The sequence below is a fragment of the Pseudorca crassidens genome, chromosome 3 (genome assembly GCF_039906515.1).
Source record: "Pseudorca crassidens isolate mPseCra1 chromosome 3, mPseCra1.hap1, whole genome shotgun sequence".
NCBI classification, from domain to species: domain Eukaryota; kingdom Metazoa; phylum Chordata; class Mammalia; order Artiodactyla; family Delphinidae; genus Pseudorca; species Pseudorca crassidens.
Genome location: NC_090298.1, coordinates 164,786,340 through 164,804,586, shown reverse-complemented (window position 1 = coordinate 164,804,586; position 18,247 = coordinate 164,786,340). Strand labels below are relative to the sequence as shown.

The 18,247-nt window shown below is 51.5% G+C and overlaps 1 protein-coding gene and 1 long non-coding RNA gene across 18 annotated transcripts in view; one reads left to right on the top strand and one right to left on the bottom strand.

Annotated features, from left to right (window-relative positions):
• Nucleotides 1-11,178, bottom strand: part of DOCK6 (dedicator of cytokinesis 6) — a 46,369-nt gene extending 35,191 nt beyond the window's left edge. For 5 of the 15 annotated variants that reach the window (XM_067733692.1, XM_067733697.1, XM_067733700.1 and 2 more), the window contains exons 1-2: nucleotides 7,513-7,668; nucleotides 1-88 (exon numbers count right to left, since the gene is read on the bottom strand). In XM_067733692.1, coding sequence (XP_067589793.1) covers nucleotides 1-88; nucleotides 7,513-7,556 — 132 coding nt within the window. In that variant the 5' untranslated portion in view covers nucleotides 7,557-7,668. Of the gene's footprint in view, nucleotides 89-7,512; nucleotides 7,669-11,008 lie in introns of those variants that run through there. The other 10 variants (XM_067733693.1, XM_067733695.1, XM_067733696.1 and 7 more) reach the window with 5 other exon arrangements.
• Nucleotides 10,751-13,057, top strand: LOC137222447 (uncharacterized). 3 transcript variants are annotated; one of them, XR_010942455.1, is made up of 3 exons: nucleotides 10,751-10,870; nucleotides 11,875-12,065; nucleotides 12,189-13,057. It is a non-coding gene; the product is annotated as an uncharacterized lncRNA (long non-coding RNA). The 3 variants fall into 3 exon arrangements; XR_010942456.1 differs by having other exon boundaries at nucleotides 11,872-12,061; XR_010942454.1 differs by having other exon boundaries at nucleotides 11,872-12,065.
• Nucleotides 13,058-18,247: the final 5,190 nt, after the last annotated feature.

Genomic DNA, 18,247 nt, shown 5'->3' with positions numbered 1-18,247 from the left:
CCCCAGGGAGCTGCTGCAGCGCCTGCTGGAGTGGGGAGAGCCACTGCGTTCCCGGGACACCTGCTTCCGCACCTCGGCAGCCACCGTCCTGTGGGGACAGGAAGGGGGTAGTTGGGGGCAGGAGAACTTGGGCAGCGGGGCCCTGGGAACCGGGGCTTCAGAGCCGACAAATTCATTCCATGAGAGGAAAATCCAGGCTATGGAAAGAAAAAAAATCAGGCCCCGGGCCAAGAGAACCCAGGCTTCAGGAGTCACAGATCTCAGCGTGTGGGCCCCAAGGCTGTGGCGCATACATCTCCCCTTTCCTCCTGCAAGCACAGAGAGAGGGCTGCTGCTGGGCAGGGCCTGAGGGCCACTGATTCCTGCGCCTCCTTCTTCCCCCTGGCCCCCGGGCTCTGAGTCCTGACCCACCAGGACTGGCTTCCAGGTCTGGAGAGAGGCCTCTACTTCCTCATCTGGAGGACCTCTGCCTCTCATCAGGAACGTGAGAACCGTTCCACCCTTGCCGGATAAGTCACTTCTGCCTCTGAACCTCAGTTTATCCATCTGTAGCTGCCCTGCTCTCATAGACCAGTGGAGCTGAGCAGGGGGCCTGGCATTCAGTGGGCATGCCACACACCCACCTTCTCAGGGAGTCTGAGACTGAGGCTGACTGTGTGTAAGAGGCCAGCATGACTCTCAGAGAGCACAACCCAGCCACCAAGGTCGGTGCCGTGGCCTTCATGGGCCGCCTGCATCTACGCTGACCTTCAGAGTCCCAGAGGATGACGGTGAAGGGGCAAGACCCACAGCGGAGGAGGCCAGCACGGGAATTTCGAACAAACCCTACAGGGGCAGGGATTCCCCAAGCTCTCAATTCCCTCAGCTGAGCTTGGAAGGAGAGGGAGCCATGCAGTTACCTGGGGGAAGAGTGTGCCAGGCAGAGGGAACAGCAAGTGCAAAGGCTCTGAGGCTGGGCTCTGTTCTCTGGGCCTGGAAATCCCTGCTCCCTCGGGTCTCTGTGAAAACAGGACTAGGGCTGTGTTGTCCCTATGGAGGCCCCAGCACTGGATCCCACACATAGTAGATGCTCAATAAATTTTTTTTTTTTCCGCTGCGCCACATGGCTTGTGGAATTTAATTAATTTATTTATTTATTTTTTTGCGGTACGCGGGCCTCCCACTGCCGCGGGCTCTCCCACTGCGGAGCACAGGCTCCGGACGTGCAGGCTCAGCGGCCACGGCTCACGGGCCCAGCCACTCCGCGGCATGCAGGATCCTCCCGGACCGGGGCATGAACCCGCGCCCCCGGCATCGGCAGGCGGACTCCCAACCACTGCGCCACCGGGGAAGCCCGGCTTGTGGAATTTTAGTTCCTCGACCAGGGATCACACTCCAGCATACGGCAGTGAAAGCACCAAGACCTAACCACTGGACTGCCAGGGAATTCCCATCAATACATGTTTTTTTTTTTTTTTTGCGGTACGTGGGCCTCTCACTGTTGTGGCCTCTCCCGCTGTGGAGCACAGGCTCCAGACGCGCAGGCTCAGCGGCCATGGCTCACGGGCTCAGCCGCTCCGCGGCATGTGGGATCTTCCCGGACCAGGGCACGAACCCGTGTCCCCTGCATCGGCAGGCGGACTCTCAACCGCTGCGCCACCAGGGAAGCCCAATAAATGTTTTTTTGATGGAATGAGTGAATCCCTTCCAATCTCCCTCTTGGTCCAACTTGCGTAAATCTACTGTCAGTTGGGGGAAGCCCCTTATCTTTTAGCTGTGTGGCTTTGGACAGGTGGAACAACCTTTCTGGGCCTCAGTTTCTCTTAAAATCAGGAAGGCAAGGCAACGGCTGAGGGGTTCAGGCCTCAATCGCTCCTGCTTCCCTCTTTTCTCTTATGCTTGGAAATTTTCTTAATAAAAAGTTGTACCCCTGGGACTTCCCTGGTGGTGCGGTGGCTAAGACACCGTGCTCCCAACGCAGGGGGCCCGGGTTCGATCCCCGGTCAGGGAACTAGATCCCACATGCCGCAACTAAAGACCCCACATGCTGCAACTAAGATCCAGAGCAGCCACATAAATAAACATTTTAAAAAATAAAATAAAAATAAAAAGTTGTGCCCCATAAAGCGCTATGTTGAGGATTGCAAATGTGGCCCACAAGCGTCCAATGCAACGGATGTGTGAGGTGGGCCTAGGAAAGACAGGTGTGGAGTGGGGATAATTAGGAGCTTCAGCCCTGCCTGTAAGCCTCCGAACTCAAATCCGTGTGGGTCAAACAAAACTTGGCCACGACCCTGATCCAATGTGGGGCCTCCAATTTGAGACCCCAGCCTCATTCCTTCTCTGTCCCTGGATTCTATTTCTTTTCTCTGTCAACTGTCTCAGAGTCTTGCTTCTGTTGGACGGGAGGTGCAAGGAAGCAGGGAAGGGAAGAGAAGCTTGTAGGAAATTCAAAGAATGTTAAAAATGAGGGATTTGTGGAACTCCCTGGCGGTCCAGTGGTTAGGACTCCACGCTTTCACTGCTGAGGGCACAGGTTCAGTCCCTGGTTGGGGAACTAAGATCCTGCAAGCCAGGCGATGCTTGGGGGGAGGAAAAATTAGGGATTTGTCCTCAAATTCCCCAAGTCCAGGCCACTTCCTCTGGAAGCATGGGCACACAGAGGAGGATTGGGGGTGATTTACGAAAGATGCCGTATCAGGGAACCTGTCTGTGCCCTGGTCCCAGCTGTTCTGCAGCTGCTGCCCCAGAACAGGGAGGGGGGTGGGGAGGGCTGAGCCTCCAGCTTCATTTTGCCACGGGCCTTAGAGTGAGGCCCCCAGAGTGGGAGAAGGCTGGGTCCACAACGGTGTGGCCACGGGAGCCAGTTTACTGAGTCACAGAGCTCTGCACTTGGAGCTGGGCGAGCAGGGGTGAATGACATCTTTTCTCTGGACCTCTGGGCTCGGGACAGTACCCACGACTTATTGAGCTGTTCTGAGTGTAGGGCCTGGCACATAGTAAGTGCTCAATTAAAGCTAGCTGTCACCACGTTGCCTCACAGAGCATCCTGGGAAACTGGAATTTCTGACCCTGCTTTGTATATCAAAGGTGAGTGAGGCTCAGAGACGGGTCGTGAGGCACCCAGGGTCACACAGCAGAATGCAGCGGTGCCCAGAATTGAACCCTGGTCAGCTGGAGGTCAAAGTTCTTTAGCGCTAGGCATTCCATGATGGGGAGCAGGGCCAAGAACAGGGGCTCCAGAACCTGCCCCTTCCCTGTCCACACTCACCCGCTCCCCACTCCGAAGAGCAGTCCCATCCAGTCTCGAGGCTTCAACACCATCTAAACACCAACAGATCCTCAAATCTGCCCCATGACCGTAACCTGCCCTCCCATCATCCTCTCTGTCTCACTAAGGGCAGCCCTACTCTCTTGGATGCTTGGGACCCACACCTGGGAGTCACCGTCAACCCCTCTCTCTTTCTCACTCCCACATCAGATCTGCTTCAGATGTTCCCGTGGACCACATTTCAAAAAGGGAGGCGAAATGCTGAGCTGAATTTAGTGGGTTTTCTCAGGAAGGGATCTCAGCATTCAATGAGGGAAACTGCAAAGATCAGGTGGTGGGTTTTAGCTCTTGGTGAGATATATCCTTCTAAGGTGAAAACTCCACAACCCTATGTGTTACTAAAGAGATGCTCAGAGGGGAATCATGAAGTAGTGGCATCACTGGGAATTCATGTGAGACTGTGTACCTCCCCTCCAGGGCTGGCCAGATTAACAGAGGACTACCCTCACAGGGGAGGAGGATGACAAAACCAGAAACAAGAATGGCTTAAGCCTTGATGCTGTGTTCCCACTTCTGTAAAGAGTGAGGGAAGAAAATGAGTAAATATAAAACCATGAAGAGATTCCTCCTCATATCCCACCCTACCCCTCCTGGACTGACAGAAAAATTTAAAGGCAAATAATATGAGTGCCAGCAAGGATGCGGAGGAATGGGAACCCTCATCTGCTGCTGGAGGAACCCCTCTGGAAAACCATCTGTAAATTTACAGGCAGAGTTGAAAATATGCCAATCCAGCAATTCCACTCTGAGGCGTAGATACTCAGGAGGAAATACATGGCCGAGAATGTTCATGGCAGCTCTGATCATGACAGCCTCAAAGGGAAACAACTCACAAGATCCTTGACCAAAGATGGAGAACACACAAGAAACAGGGGGAATAGTATGCAGCAATGAAAAAGGATGAGCCAGACTACAGGCGGCAGCACAGATGCTGCCGACATTACGCTGCCACATAGGACTTGACATCCTGTGTGGTTCCGTTCATGAGATGTTCTAAACAGACAAAGCCAACCCACTGCAGATAGGAAGCCAACTTGGATGGAGAAACCATAATGTAAGTGAGGAAGAAACAGTAGCTACCACCAGCATGGCCGTTCCCTGAGGGGCAGAATCAAGTGCAGATCACCTTGAGAGGGGCCTGCTGGAGTGGGGAGGCTTGGGAAGGTAGAGATGGCCCCTGTCTTTTTTTTTTTTTTTTTTTTGGCAGCATCACACAGCATGCAGGATCTTAGTTCCCCGACCAGGGATTGAACCTGTGCCCCATGCAGTGGAAGCACGGAGTCCTAACCACTGGACAGCCAGGGAATTCCCAAGACAGCCCGTCTTGATCCGAGTGACTTTTCCCCTGGCACTTGTTTCATGATTACTCCTTACTTAAACTTAGCATTTTTCTGTATACATGTCACCTGTTACAATTTTTTTAAAGGTAAAAAATAATCACCTACGCCTAAGCTCACGTCTGCAAATATATTTGGGGACAGGAGTGGGAGGAAGATATTTCCTGGAAATCCCACAGGTACTTTTGGAATTTCGTCAATGTCTTGTTGTGCTCCCACCCCTCCAACAAAGCATTTCTTTAAATGAGAACGGCAAACTGCCCCACATCAGACAACTGAGGGGCAAAATAATGACACTGTTCTCAGAAGCCTGGGAAGCATGAATGGACATCCTTGCGGACAGGAGAGGGCAGGAAGAGGCACGGTTTCCAAGACTGTTCTCAACTCTGGAGCCACACGCTCTTGGGCTACTTCCCCCCCGAGAGACCCTTGAGAGTGACCTAACCACTTTGGGTTTTGGTTTCAATAGTTATACCGATGTCAACGGGCTCTGGTGACAATTAGTGACATCTCAGACGGGGACCAGCATGCGATAAGCACATTAAAAGGGCTGGTCATGGGAATTCCGTGGTGGTCCAGTGGTTAGGACTCCAGGCTTCCACTGCAGGGGTCATGGGTTTGATCCCTGGTCGGGGAACTAAGATCCCGCAAGCCAAGCCAAGCCACACAGCCAAAAAAAAAAAAAAAAAAAAAGTGCTGGTCGTTATCACCATTCCAGATTGGATTTTATTTTAAAGAGTACGAGTCAAAAAAAAAAAAAGAACATTATGTTGCATACAATACTATTTGTGCGTGTTGTGTACGTTCATAAGAGTTTGTTTGTTGTTGTTCCTTCTGGCCATGCCTCACGGCTTGCAGGATCTCAGTTCCCTGACCAGGGATCGAACCCGGGCCCCTGCAGTGAAAGCGCCGAGTCCTAACCACTGGACCACCAGGGAATTCCCGAGTTTGTATTTTTAAGTTGTCCCCCCAAATCTTTGTTTTAAATGGACCTTTTCATTAGGAAACTGGGGGACTGTCTAATATTCAGATTAATATGGCATTTGTGGAATGAATAGTTGAATGAACAAGCAGATGAATATAGGCCTAGGTCTGAGCATGTAGATACCTGGGTGCCCACCAGTCTGCTGAGGAGACCTTGTTAGAGGGTGGCTGGAAGACTTGAGCCATTTGCTTGTGGTTCACTGGGGCCCCAGGATCTTTCTCTGCTTTTCTTACCCTGAACTCTATAGAGCAACCGTTCCCCAGGGCAAAACCCAGGGCCTCTCTTTCTCACTTGAGTGGACGCCAGGACCCAAGGACATAGGGGCTGAGAGGCAAAAAAACAGACAGCAATAACCTCCCCAAGCTCACAAACACCAAAGGTCCAAAAGAGAGGAACGATTCAGAGACACAGAGATAACAGAACATAAAAATTGCCCAACCACTATGCCCCAGACACCAGGTCACAATGTCCCTCGTCTGTTCCGAACTCTTCATGGCCCCCACCTCACTCAGGGTAAAAGTTAAACTCCTCCCCACAACCCACAAGCCCTGTACAACCTGCTCCCACTGCCCCCCTCCTCACTCTGCTCCAGCCTGACTGGCTTTCCTCAGATGCTCTGTGAACATCTGCTCCTGCCCCTGGGCCTTTGCACTTGCCCTTCCCTGTGTTTGGACTGCTCTTCCCCCATGTCTGGGCATGGACCCCTCCCTCACCTCCATCAGATCTTTGTTTAAATGCCACCTTCTCCTCCAGGCCTTCCTGACCCGCCTCCCAGATCTAAAATAGTCCTCACATTCCCCATCTCCCTTCTCTGCCTTGTATGTCCTGATACCACTTACCACTAACATATAATCTACTTTATCCTGCTTCTCCTCTGCCTCCCCCACTGTATCTGCCCCCAAGGGTGGGATCTTTTCTTGTGTCTCCGTCAGGGCAGGGCTGACTCTTTCACATGGGGGTGATCAGGGGAGGTCCCTGCCCGCCTCCCGCCCCACCCCACCCCACCCCTGCCCCGCTGTGAGAGAAACACCCCCCACCCCAGCAGATTCTGAACCCACTATTGGAGGCAAAGACCCGAATGGGTGAAAGGCTCTTCAGCCCCAAGAGAGTCTGACATCCCCCTCCCTGGCCAATCTCTTACAATCACCAGTGGCCACGGAAATGGATCCCCCAGCGCCTGGCGCCTGTCCCCTCCCCCCGTCTGCCCACCAGCTGGTTCCGTCCCCCGCCCCCACTCCTTCCATTCAATCACCATCCATCTCCAGAGCGTCCAGCCGGTGCTGGGAGAGCCTGAAGCAGGGCTGGGGGCGGGGGGACATTCACAGCTGTCCCCTGCCCCCCAGACAGCTGGGCACGGGACCCTCGCGGGGAGAAGATCACGGGAAACTTCCCGAGGGGGTTCAAAGGCCGCCAGGAGCGCCGTCCCTGTTCCCAAATCTCGGCGCCTGATGCGTCCCTGCCCCACACCAGGCCCAGAGGATGGGACGGAAAAAGCCCCCCAACTCCCACGCTTGAGGAGCTAGGGGGCCGGGGGAGGGGCCAGGAGATGGGTAGGACGCGCGGAGGGCGCCGGGCAGCGCTTTCCCCGCGCCGCCTCCTCCAGGAAGGCCCCCCGGGCACGCCCCCACGCGTCCCACCGGTTCCCAGGGAAGACCTCAGCCACCACCGCGCCCGCAGCCCCTCCGCGACCCCCAGCCCGGAACCCCCCCGCCCTCCCCACCTCCCCACGCCTGCGCCCCCGGCCGGACAAGCGGGCCGGATTTGGCCAAGGCGGAAGGAGCTTGAATGGGGGGCGCCCAGAAGAGGGAGGGCCGGGCCGCCCCGGGGCGGGGCTCCGACACGTGGGGGCGGCCCGGGAGGGGGCCCGGCAGCCGCACTACCTGTTGATCTTGTGTGCGAAGGCGCGGCGCTCGGCTACCGCCATGGCGCTCCGCGCGTCCAGCCGCCGGCCCCGCCGCTGCAACCCCGCGCACCGTCCCCGCCGTGGCCGCCGCCACCGCCGCCTCCCGGTTCTGGGCAGCCCGGGCTGGGCGGGGCCGGGGGCGGGGCCCTTCCGGGTGTCCCGGGCCGCTCCGTGCTGCCCCTGCTGGCCGGAGGGGGCGCGGGTCCCCCGGCCGCCTTTGCGGCCCTCGAGGCTGGCCTGGGGAAACTGAGGGGGGCAGGGGAGGAGAGGATAAGGGACTGAGGCTGGGGGCCTCGGACTTCCTCCCGGGGGCTGCTCTTTCTGCCCTCTGGCTAGCAATCACTATAATCACCATAATAATTATAATCTCGAGCGTTTATTAAGCACGGCCCTGTAGTTCTGATATGTGGGAGGACCTATTCTTTCCGCTATTTTACAGATGAGTAAACTGAGGCACAGGGATGTTCAGGCGCTTACCTAGGGGTCTCCATGGGATGTGCCCCAGTCTGGGGTGAGGGCAGAGGAGTCCAGTTGGGCTCCGAGGCGCTAGGAGATGTGACACAGGACCCGGTGGTGGGACCTGAGTGAGCCAGTCTGGGAGGCTGGACCGGCCCAGCCGCCTCCAGTGCAGGGAGGATGTGCGGATGTCTTGGCCAGTGTGTGGTCTAAAATCTCTCCCCAAAGGTTCCTCTACCAGCCCCAAGGCAGCAGTCTTAGTGGATTCTCCAGCCCCCACTCAGCATCTGCATATGCCAATTTCTCGCTCACCTCCCAGGCCTTGCATGCCCAGGTGCCTCCTCCTGATGGCCCTTCTAGCCCTGGTTAGAAAAGGGCCTAGGAACTGGGGGCTGAAGAATGCTCAGGGCTCAGCTCTACCTCAGGGCCTTTGCATGTGCTGTTCCCATCCCTGTGTATGGGTGCTGTCATTATTCCCCCCTTTTACAGATGAGGAAACAGAGGCCCAGGACTTCCCTGGTGGTCCAGTGGTTACAACTTCGCCTTCCAATGCAGGGGGTGAGGGTTCGATCCCTGGTCGGGGAGCTAAGATCCCACATGCCTCAGCCAAAAAACCAAAACATAAAACAGAAGCAATATTGTAACAAATTTGGACCTCCCTTGTGGTGCAGTGGTTAAGAATCCGCCTGCCAGACACGGCGGGGCCCTGGTCCGGGAAACTCCCACACGCCGCGGACTAACTAAGACAGTGGGCCACAACTATTGAGGCTGCGCTCTAGAGCCCGCGAGCCACAACTCCTGAGCCCGCGTGCCACAACTACTGAAGCCTACGCTCCTAGAGCCCGTGCTCTGCAACAGGAGAAGCCACCGCAATGAGAAGCCCATGCACCGCAATGAAGAGTTGCCCCCGCTCAGCACAACTAGAGAAAGCCTGTGCACAGCAACGAAGACCCAACACGGCCAACAATAAAAATAAATAAGTAAAATTTTTTAAATATATATTGTAACAAATTCAATAAAGACTTTAAAAATGGTCCACACCAAAAAAGATCTTTAAAAAAAAAAAAAGAAAGAAAACTGAGGCCCAGAGAAGCAGAGTGACTTGCCCCAGTTGCCCAGTGGATCAGTGTCAGATCCTGAGCCCACAGGAGGGAGGCCTGGACTGTGGGGCCCCAGGCTCCTGAGGGCACAGGAGGGTGGCTCCCAGCCTGGCATGTGATATGCGCACACATGTGTCAGCAGCCCACGCACCTTCCCAAGTGGTCCAGCCACTTTGGCCCGGGAGATGCCAGGTGTAACCCTGCTCATCACGCCCTGGTGTGCCCCACCCCGGGTTACCCTTGCTGCAACCTGCAGCCTCCCAGGCTAAAGTCCTTGCCTCGCCTTTCAGTCTGCTGGTAGCTGCTGGGCAGGAAACGTGAAGATGAGCAAAGACTGGCGGGTTTCTCCACTCCTCTTTGCCTATTTCCAGTCCAGCCCCCATCATACCTGGTCTCCCAGCTCCCGCCCTCACCCCTCACAGTTTGTTTTCCCCTCGATGGTCAGAAGGAGCCTGGGAACACCCAAATCAGATCAGCTCCCTCCTCTGCTTAGAATCCTTCATGGCTCCCACCTCATTCAGAGTAAAAGCCAAAGGCCTCACTGTGGCCCAAAAGGTCCTGCATGATCTGATCTTGTCACCTCCCTGCCATCCCCTCCTCCCATTGTCTTCCTTAATCACGCCACTCCAGCTGCCCACCTCTTCCATGTGGCTCTAAAGACTAGGGCGCAACTCCACCTCAGGGCCTTTGTACATGCTGTTCTCCTTCCCACACGTGGGTGCCATCACCATACCCCTTGTACAGATGAGGAAACTGAGGCTCAGGGACGCAGAGTGACTTGTGCCATTTTACCCAACGAATCAGTGTCAGATCTGTCATTCCAGATCTGTGGCCCAGGGAGTCTGACTCCAAAGTGGTTGTCTCTAAATACCAGCTGGGGGACTTCCCTGGTGATCCACTGTTTAAGAATCCGCCTTCCAATGCAGGGGACGCGAGTTCAATCCCTGGTCGGGGAACGAAGATCCCACATGCCGCAGGGCAACTAAGCCTGTGGGCCATAACTAGAGGGCCCACACGCTGCGACTACTGAGCCCACGTGCTCTGGAGCCCACCCGCCACAGCTAGAGAGAAGCCCGCACGCTGCAACGAAAGATCCCACATGCCACAACAATGATCCTGTGTGCCTTAACTAAGACCCAATGCAGCCAAATAAATAAATAAATAAATATTTTAAAATAAATAAATACTAGTTGGGGGACTTCCCTGGCGGTCTAGTGGTTAAGACTCTGCGCTTCCAATGCAGGGGGCACTGGTTCGATCCCTGGCCGGGGAATTAAGATCCCAAGTGACGATCAGGAATGGCCAAAAATAAAAAATAAAATAAATACCACTTGGATCCCAATCCAGGCCAGGCTGTGTGACCCAGGGTAAATCTCTCAACCTCTCTGAGCCTCTGTTTCCTCATCTGCTCAGTGAGGGGTGGGGTCAGCACTAAGCTCCAGGCCCTTGTGGGAGCTGATTCCACACAGGAGCCAGTGGGGGCTATGAGCCCTGTCTTAGTGGAAAAACTTCTTCAAGGAACCCTCCAAATAAAGGTCCTGCTCTAGCTACCTGCCCACCCTGGTGCCCTCCAGACTTGATTAACAAGGCAGTTCTTCTCCAGGATATGACCAGGCCTGACTCAGCCAGGCGGGGCTGGGGTGACCCCGGCAGCTGCTCAAACAGAGGCTGAGCTTGGTGGGGACTTTGGCCTCCTCTGGCTGGTGTGGGAGAACAGCCTGTGGGGTCTGATGGCAGCAGCTTGCGGACCTAGGAGGAGGGACTGCACTGGTCCAGGTGGTGAGTTCAGAGTAGGAATGATCACAGGCAGGGCTTGGAGTCACAAAAGACCTGGATTCCAATGCTGGCTTGGCCACAGCCAGGCTAAGTGACCTGGATGGGGTGGGGGTGGGGCTCTCTGGACCTCAATTTCCTCACCTGTGAAATGGGGATGTTACCTTCAGAGCCGACCCTGTGGGCCCATGTTCGGTGCCCATGAGATGTTGTCAGGAGAGCACAGAACCCGGGAGATGCTGCCTTTGTCCTATTGTTTTTCCTGCCGCTTCCGGAGCCGGGGGAGGAAGCTGGGAGCCGGCTCAGGGTGTCCAGGCCTGCCTTTGAGACTTTAAGTCACAAAGACAAAGGCTGGGCCCAGAGAGGCCAGAGGGGCAGGCCACAGGCTTCCTGTTTTTCTTTGAACAGATGGCCAAGCCTCCAGACGCTTGTCTGTGTGGATGCTAATCCACGTCCCTGGTAATCACTTCTTATCCCTCCTGGTGACACTTCTGTCCAGTTTGCTCATTTCCAGTGCTCTTGTCACATTCCAACGTCTGGGAATTTTTCTCCAGGGGTCCCAGACACCCAAGGGGTCCACAAATAGAAGTCAGGGGGGGTCCATGAATTTGGAGGGGAAAAACTTGCATCACTCACGCCTGCCCCTGCTCCTAACGTTAACAGTCATTAGAGCTGCTACTGGGCCTCGGTATTTAAGTGTGAGGAAAGATGTACAAATTCCATCACAATTAAAGCATATTTTGATAACTATATCGCATGTAATGGATTTGTAATGGGTTTCCTTTACCATCTGAGGTGTTTTATTTTAGGCACTTACAAACTTCCACTGATAAGGGCCCACGGCACAAAAAGGTCCCCCTACAACATGCCTTTCCCTGCCTAAAGCCTGCTGTGGCTCCCCATTGCTGCAGGAAGGAGCCAAGCTCCTCCCTGTGGCCTACAGACTCCCTCATCTGCCCCATAAGACTGCTCCCCCTTCCTTTTCCCACCTCATTCATTCACTCCAGCAGCATTTATTGAGCACCTGCTGTATGCCAGGCATGGGAAGGAGGTAATGTCAGTGCTGAGACCTGAAGTTCAGGCTGAGTTGGGGAGGCAGGGAGTTCTAGGCAGACGGACCAGCAAGGCAAAGATGGAGAGGAGAAGTAGAAGTCACCCGTGTGCAGCGTAGGGAGGAGAGGATGAGACTCAAGGTTGGTGAGTTTGTGGGATCAGGTCCGGCAGGACCTCCCAGTGGGGGCCTGGGCATAGCCCAGCGGGTAGTTGGGGAACCCTGGAGGGGTGCAGAGCAAGACAGGGGCACCCTCTGGTTTGTTTCAAGAAGATCTGATTCTCCTGTCCGGACTGGACCCTACAGTGACCTTTTCTCCTCTCGAGTTCCCTGTGTCACCTGTCCCACCATTGAAGCACAAGTGCGAGTTGGCTGTAAGGAACTGGGGCACATGTTGCAAGAACTCTCTCACCGACCGACCAGGGCTCTGGGGGACACCTTGCCTCTGTGAGATGGAACCTATGAGGCACATTCACCAGATGAGCCAACTAGGCTCAGAGAGACTCTGGTGACCCAGCTGAGAAGTGGTGGAGTTAGGACTTGAACCCAGCGCCACCTCTTGCATGAAAGCCCTGCCCTCCATCCTGTGGCATTTCCTCCTTAGCGCAACTTTTTGGAGCAGGCGGCAATGACTTCCACAAAACTCTATCTTCTAGGTGGAACAAGTTTTCTCAGGCCAGCAACTTCCTGTATCTTTACCACTGCACCTTGCAGTGGTTACGTGCTCCGATGCTCGGGTTCAAATCCTGCACCTTGGCTATGATGCCAGCCTTAAAAGACTCGTGTCACACTTATTAGAATGGCTAAACTAAAAATACCGACAATACCAAGTGCAGATGAGGATGCAGAGAAACTGGGCCTCTCAGATGCTGCTGGTGGTGAGACAGGCCGGGACCTGGGACCCTTTGCTGCCGTGCTTGCACCTGGACAAACGCCTCCTCCAGCAACAAAATACAAAGAAACAATAAGGGACTAAAAATAACTGCATGCATGGGCAGTTGGGGCAAATTATGGACAAGATACAAAAAGGCCAAAAACACACACAGCACCACCATGGGGGTGGACAGACCGCCTAAGCCACCCCTCCAGGGAACCTGTTACTTGTTTTTGCTCCCTCCTGCTGCAACAGGGGCCCCAATAAAGCCTTGCCTGAATTTCTTGTCTGGCCTCTTATCAATTTCTATCGATTAAGGAGGCCAAGAACCCTGGCTGGGAATAGTGGGAATGCAAAATGGTGAGCCACTCTGGAAAACAGTTTGGTGGTTCTTAAAACACTAAACATGCAACCACTGCACGGCCCAGCAATCCCACTGCTGTGAATTTAGAAATGAAAATTTATGTTCACATAAAAACCTGTACGTCATTATTTACAATAGTTTTATTCATAATCACCAATAGCTGGAAACACTCAATTGTCCTTCAATGGGTGAATATAAAACAAACTTGGGTCCATTCGTACAATGGAATATTCTTCAGCAACATAAAGGAACAAACTACTGATACAGGCAGCAAAGCTTTACGCCCAAATGCTTTATGTTGCAGTGAAAGAGGCCAGGCTCAAAAGGCTGCATGTCGTATGATTCCAAATATATAACATTCTCAGAGAACAGATCTCTAGCATGAGAGAGCAGGTCAGTATTTGCCTGGGGCTGACTACAAAAGGCCAGCATGAGGGAATCTGAGGGATTGTTTCGGAGTTTTGGAGCTCACTGGCAGGACAGCGGATGATGATGACCCAGTAATCAGAGCTGTCGTGGGGGGAATGCCAGGCACTGAGGCACTGAGGCACTGAGGGAGCCCTGATGCAATGTTTGACCCAGCCGGAGGGCTTCTCAGAGGAGGGGGCATCTGAGCTGAGACTTAACAGGCTGTGCTGGCGTCCGGCAGGTGAAGGGCCTTCCAGGCCATGGGAACAGCATGAACAGAGGCCCAGAGGAGAGACATTCAGGAAACCGGGTGGCGTTTATTTGACTGAGTATAGAGATTTTTTTTTTTCTTTGAGATTCATCCTTTTTTTCTCTTTTTTCTTTTGGCTGCTCAGCATGACTGGCGGGATCTTAGTTCCCCAACCAGGGATTGAACTGGCAGCCTGGGCAGTGAAAGTGCAGAGTCCTAACCACGGGACCACCAGGGAATTCCCTCCAAAATTCATATGTTGAAGCCCTACTTCCCAGGACCTCAGAATGGGACTGTATTTGGAGACAGGGTGTTTGTTTGTTTTTTAAAATTAATTTTTATTGGAGTATAGTTGATTTACAATGTTGTGTTAGTTTTGTGCTGTACAGCAAAGTGAATCAGTTACACATATACATACGTCCACTCTTTTTTAGATTCTATTCCCATATAGGTCATTACAGAGTGTTGAGTAGAGTTCCCTGTGCTATACAGAAGGTTCTTATTAATTATCTATTTTATATATAGTCGTGTGTATGTGTCAATCAGAAATAGGGTCTTTAAAGAAGTCGTTAAGTTAAAAAGAGGTCCAGGGATTCCGTGGTGGCGCAGTGGTTGAGAATCTGCCTGCCGATGCAGGGGACACAGGTTCGAGCCCTGGTCTGGGAAGATCCCACATGCCACGGAGCAACTAGGCCCGTGAGCCAGAACTACTGAGCCTGCGCGTCTGGAGCCTGTGCTCTGCAACAAGAGAGGTTGCAACAGTGAGAGGCCCGCGCACTGCGATGAAGAGTGGCCCCCGCTTGCCGCAACTAGAGAAAGCCCTCGCACAGAAATGAAGACCCAACACAGACAAAAAATAAATTAATAAAAAAAAAAAAAAGAGGTCCAGTTAAGACAAAGCCACCCCAGGGTACAGAGGTGCCATGGGTAAAGAAGAGAATCTCAGAGGACCTGGGATTACCAGGCCACCTGGAGCGATGCAGACAGAGGAGGGGGTGGTCTCCAGGGGGGCAGGGCCAGACATGGGAGGGAAGGGTCCATGACAAAAACCTGCTCCAAGGGTTCAAGCCACAAAGCAAGGTCTCAGCCTGTTTTCTTTAAGGCCACAGAGGAAATAGTTACTAGTTCAGGGATGGGCTGACCTGACCTCAGCCTTTCGGGCTGAGCTGTGGGTATCTTCTCTCCACAGCTTCTCTCTACACTCCCGTGGATGGACAGCTGACCTCGGGCTACCTTCAGCCTGCAGTTTCTCCTTACCTCCAGCTCAGAAGCAAAAACTATACTTAAAAAAAAAAATAGCTTTGGGACTTCCCTGGTGGTCCAGTGGTCAAGACTCCATGCTCCCAATGCAGGGGGCCTGGATTCGATCCCTGGTCAGGGAACTAGTACCTGCATGCCGCAACTAAGACCTGGAGAAGATAAATAAATAAATAAATAAATAAATAAATAAATAAATAAGTAGCTTTACTGTGGGGGAGGGATAAATTAGGAGTTTGGGATTAACATACACACACTACTGAGTAGATATATGTGTATGTATAACTGATTCACTTTGCTGTACACCTGAAACTAACACAACATTGTAAATCAACTATACATCAATAAAAATGAAAAAAAAAACAAATGCACTACTGTATATAAAACAGATAACCAGTAAGGAGCTACTGTACAGCACAGGGAACTATACTCAATATTTTGTAATACCCTATAAGGGAAAAGAATCTGAAAAAGAATATATATATATATATAACTGAATCACTTTGCTGTATACCTGAAGCTAACACAACATTGTAAATCAATTATACTTCAATAAATTAAATTAATTTAAAAATAGCTTTATTGAGATATAATTCACATACCACACAATGTCCCATGTAAAGTGTACTCCAGTGGTTTTTAGTATTTTCACAGATAAGTGCAAACTTCATCATGGTCAGTTGTAAAATATTTTCATTACTCAGAAACTCCTGTACCCTTAGCTCTCACCCTCTTGTCTCCTGTCCCCTGTCCCCATCCCCTGAGCCCTGTGTAACCACTAACCTACTATCCTGGACTTCCTATGACTGGAATAAAATAACATGTGGTCTTTTGCATCTGACTTCTTTCACTTAGCATAATGTTTTCAAGGTCCATCCTTGTTGTAGCGTGTGTTGGAACTTCATTCCTTATGTGGCTGAATAATAAATATTTCATTGTATAGATATACCCCAATTTGTTCATCCATTCATCAGTGGATGAACTTTTGGGTTGTTTCCACCATTTGGCTATTGTGAATAACGAACGCTTCTCTGAACATCTGAGTACAAGGTACTTGTGTGTGGTTAGGACTCCGAGCTCTCACTGCCGAGGACCCAGGTTCGATCCCTGGTCCGGGGAACTAAAATCCCACAAGTTGCAAGAAGTGCCCCCCCCCAAAAAAGGAAAAGTCAGCAAAGTACTCGAGTGGACGTATGTTTTCATGTCTCTTGGGTGCATATCTAAATGGGTCAGATGGTAATTCTATGTTTAACCTTTTGAGGAACTGCCAGACTGTTTTCCAAGGTGGCTGTGCCATTGTACATTCTCACCAGCAGTGTGTAAGGGCATCTATTCCTGTACATCCTCACGTGGAAACTCTCCTTGAGCCCATTTTGCAGATAAGACTCAGGTATACTGAGGCCAAGCATGGATCAGGATCCCACAGTCAGTGAGGGGCAGTGCCAGGTCTGGCACCCAGATCTTTAGACCCCAGACACAAGGGTTTTCTCATTTCATTGAAGCTTGAATAAAGAGTTGATGGGTCTTTATTGAGCTCCTACTGTGTACCAGGCACTGAAGACATCCAGTGAACAAAGCAGACAGGAATCTTTGCAACTGTGAGGAGTAGGGGCATGGAGAGGACCTAGATTATTTAAAATAATGTTACTAAGTTTAATATAAGGTAGAAAAATTTGGAGGAATATATGGAATTAAAAGGAACTCTTTTGGGACTTCCCTGGCGGTCCAGTGATTAGAAGCAGTTTCACTGCCAAAAAAATAAGTTGGGGGACTCTCTTTTTCTAGGTGGCTATCAATTTTTACAATGTTTGGATGTTTTTACACTAAGCATAGGTTATTTTTTTATGCTCTTTTTAAATTGTGGTAGGATATATATAACACAAAATTTGCCATTTTAACTATTTTTAAGTGTACAGTTCAGTGGTGTTAATTACATTCACAATGTCATGCGACCATCACCACTATTTAATTCCAAAATTTTTTATCGCCCCAAACAGACGTTCTGCACCCATTAGGAATAACTTCCATGATACCACCCCTGGTAACTTTTATTCTCTCTTCTGTCCCTGTCAGTTTGCCTATTTTAGATATTTCTCTTTTTTAAAAAAAAAATTTATTGGCGTATAATTGATTTATAATTTTGTGTTAGTTTCAGGTGTACAGCAAAATGAATCAGCTATATGTATACATATATCCCCTCTTTTTCAGATTCTTTTCCCATAAAGGCCATTACAAAGTACTGAGTAGAGTTCCCTGTGCTATATAGCAGGTCCTTATTAGTTTCTTTCTTTCTTTCTTTAAAATTTATTTTATTCAAGTGTAGTTGATTTACAATGTTGCGTTAATTTCTGGTATACAGCAAAATGATTCAGTTATACACATGTACACATTCCTTTTTATGTTCTTTTCCATTACAGTTTATCACAGGATATTGACTACAGTTCCCTGTGCTATACAGTGGGACCTTATTGTTTATCCATCCTATATATAATAGTTTCACCTGCTTATCCCAAACTCCCAGTCCACCCCTCCCCCACCCCAGATATTTCATATAAGTGGCATCATAAGCACAGGCTATTTTTGTGATGAAAAATGGCCAGACTTCATTTTGTTTTTAAATACTTGCTGCCAGCAGTCACACCTGCCCATATTAAACACACAAAAGGTGTCAAGGGATGCCTGTTGGGTCTTCGGGTGTTAGAAGGGCTGCAGATGAGGGGCCAGAGGCTACCCCTGGCAGACTCTGAAAGCCAGGCCCAGGAACAGGAGGTGAGGATGCAGATGTAAGGCTGGACTTCCAAAGGAGACAGCTGTGGGCTCAGAGTCTCCTTTGCCTCATGGAAGCCTGAGAGCTCCCTGGCCCAAGGAATAAGGGGGTCAGACCGGAGTCCACCAATAACTGACCAAGTTGCTTTGTCAGGTAGTGATATCCCCGTCACCTGATGTTCTCAGAAAGAAGTCAGGTCCAGGGAATTCCCTGGTGATCCAGTGGTTAGGGACTCTGTGCTTCCACTGCTGGGGGCCCAGGTTTGAGCCGCGCGGCGTGGCCAAAAAAAAAGAAAAAAAGAAAGAAGCCAGATTCAATGTTGTAATTGTCTGTTTACACATCTGGGTCCCCAAAATATCTGAGTTTGGGATGATAGGGACTGCATCTGTCTTGTTTGGCACAATGGTGGGCA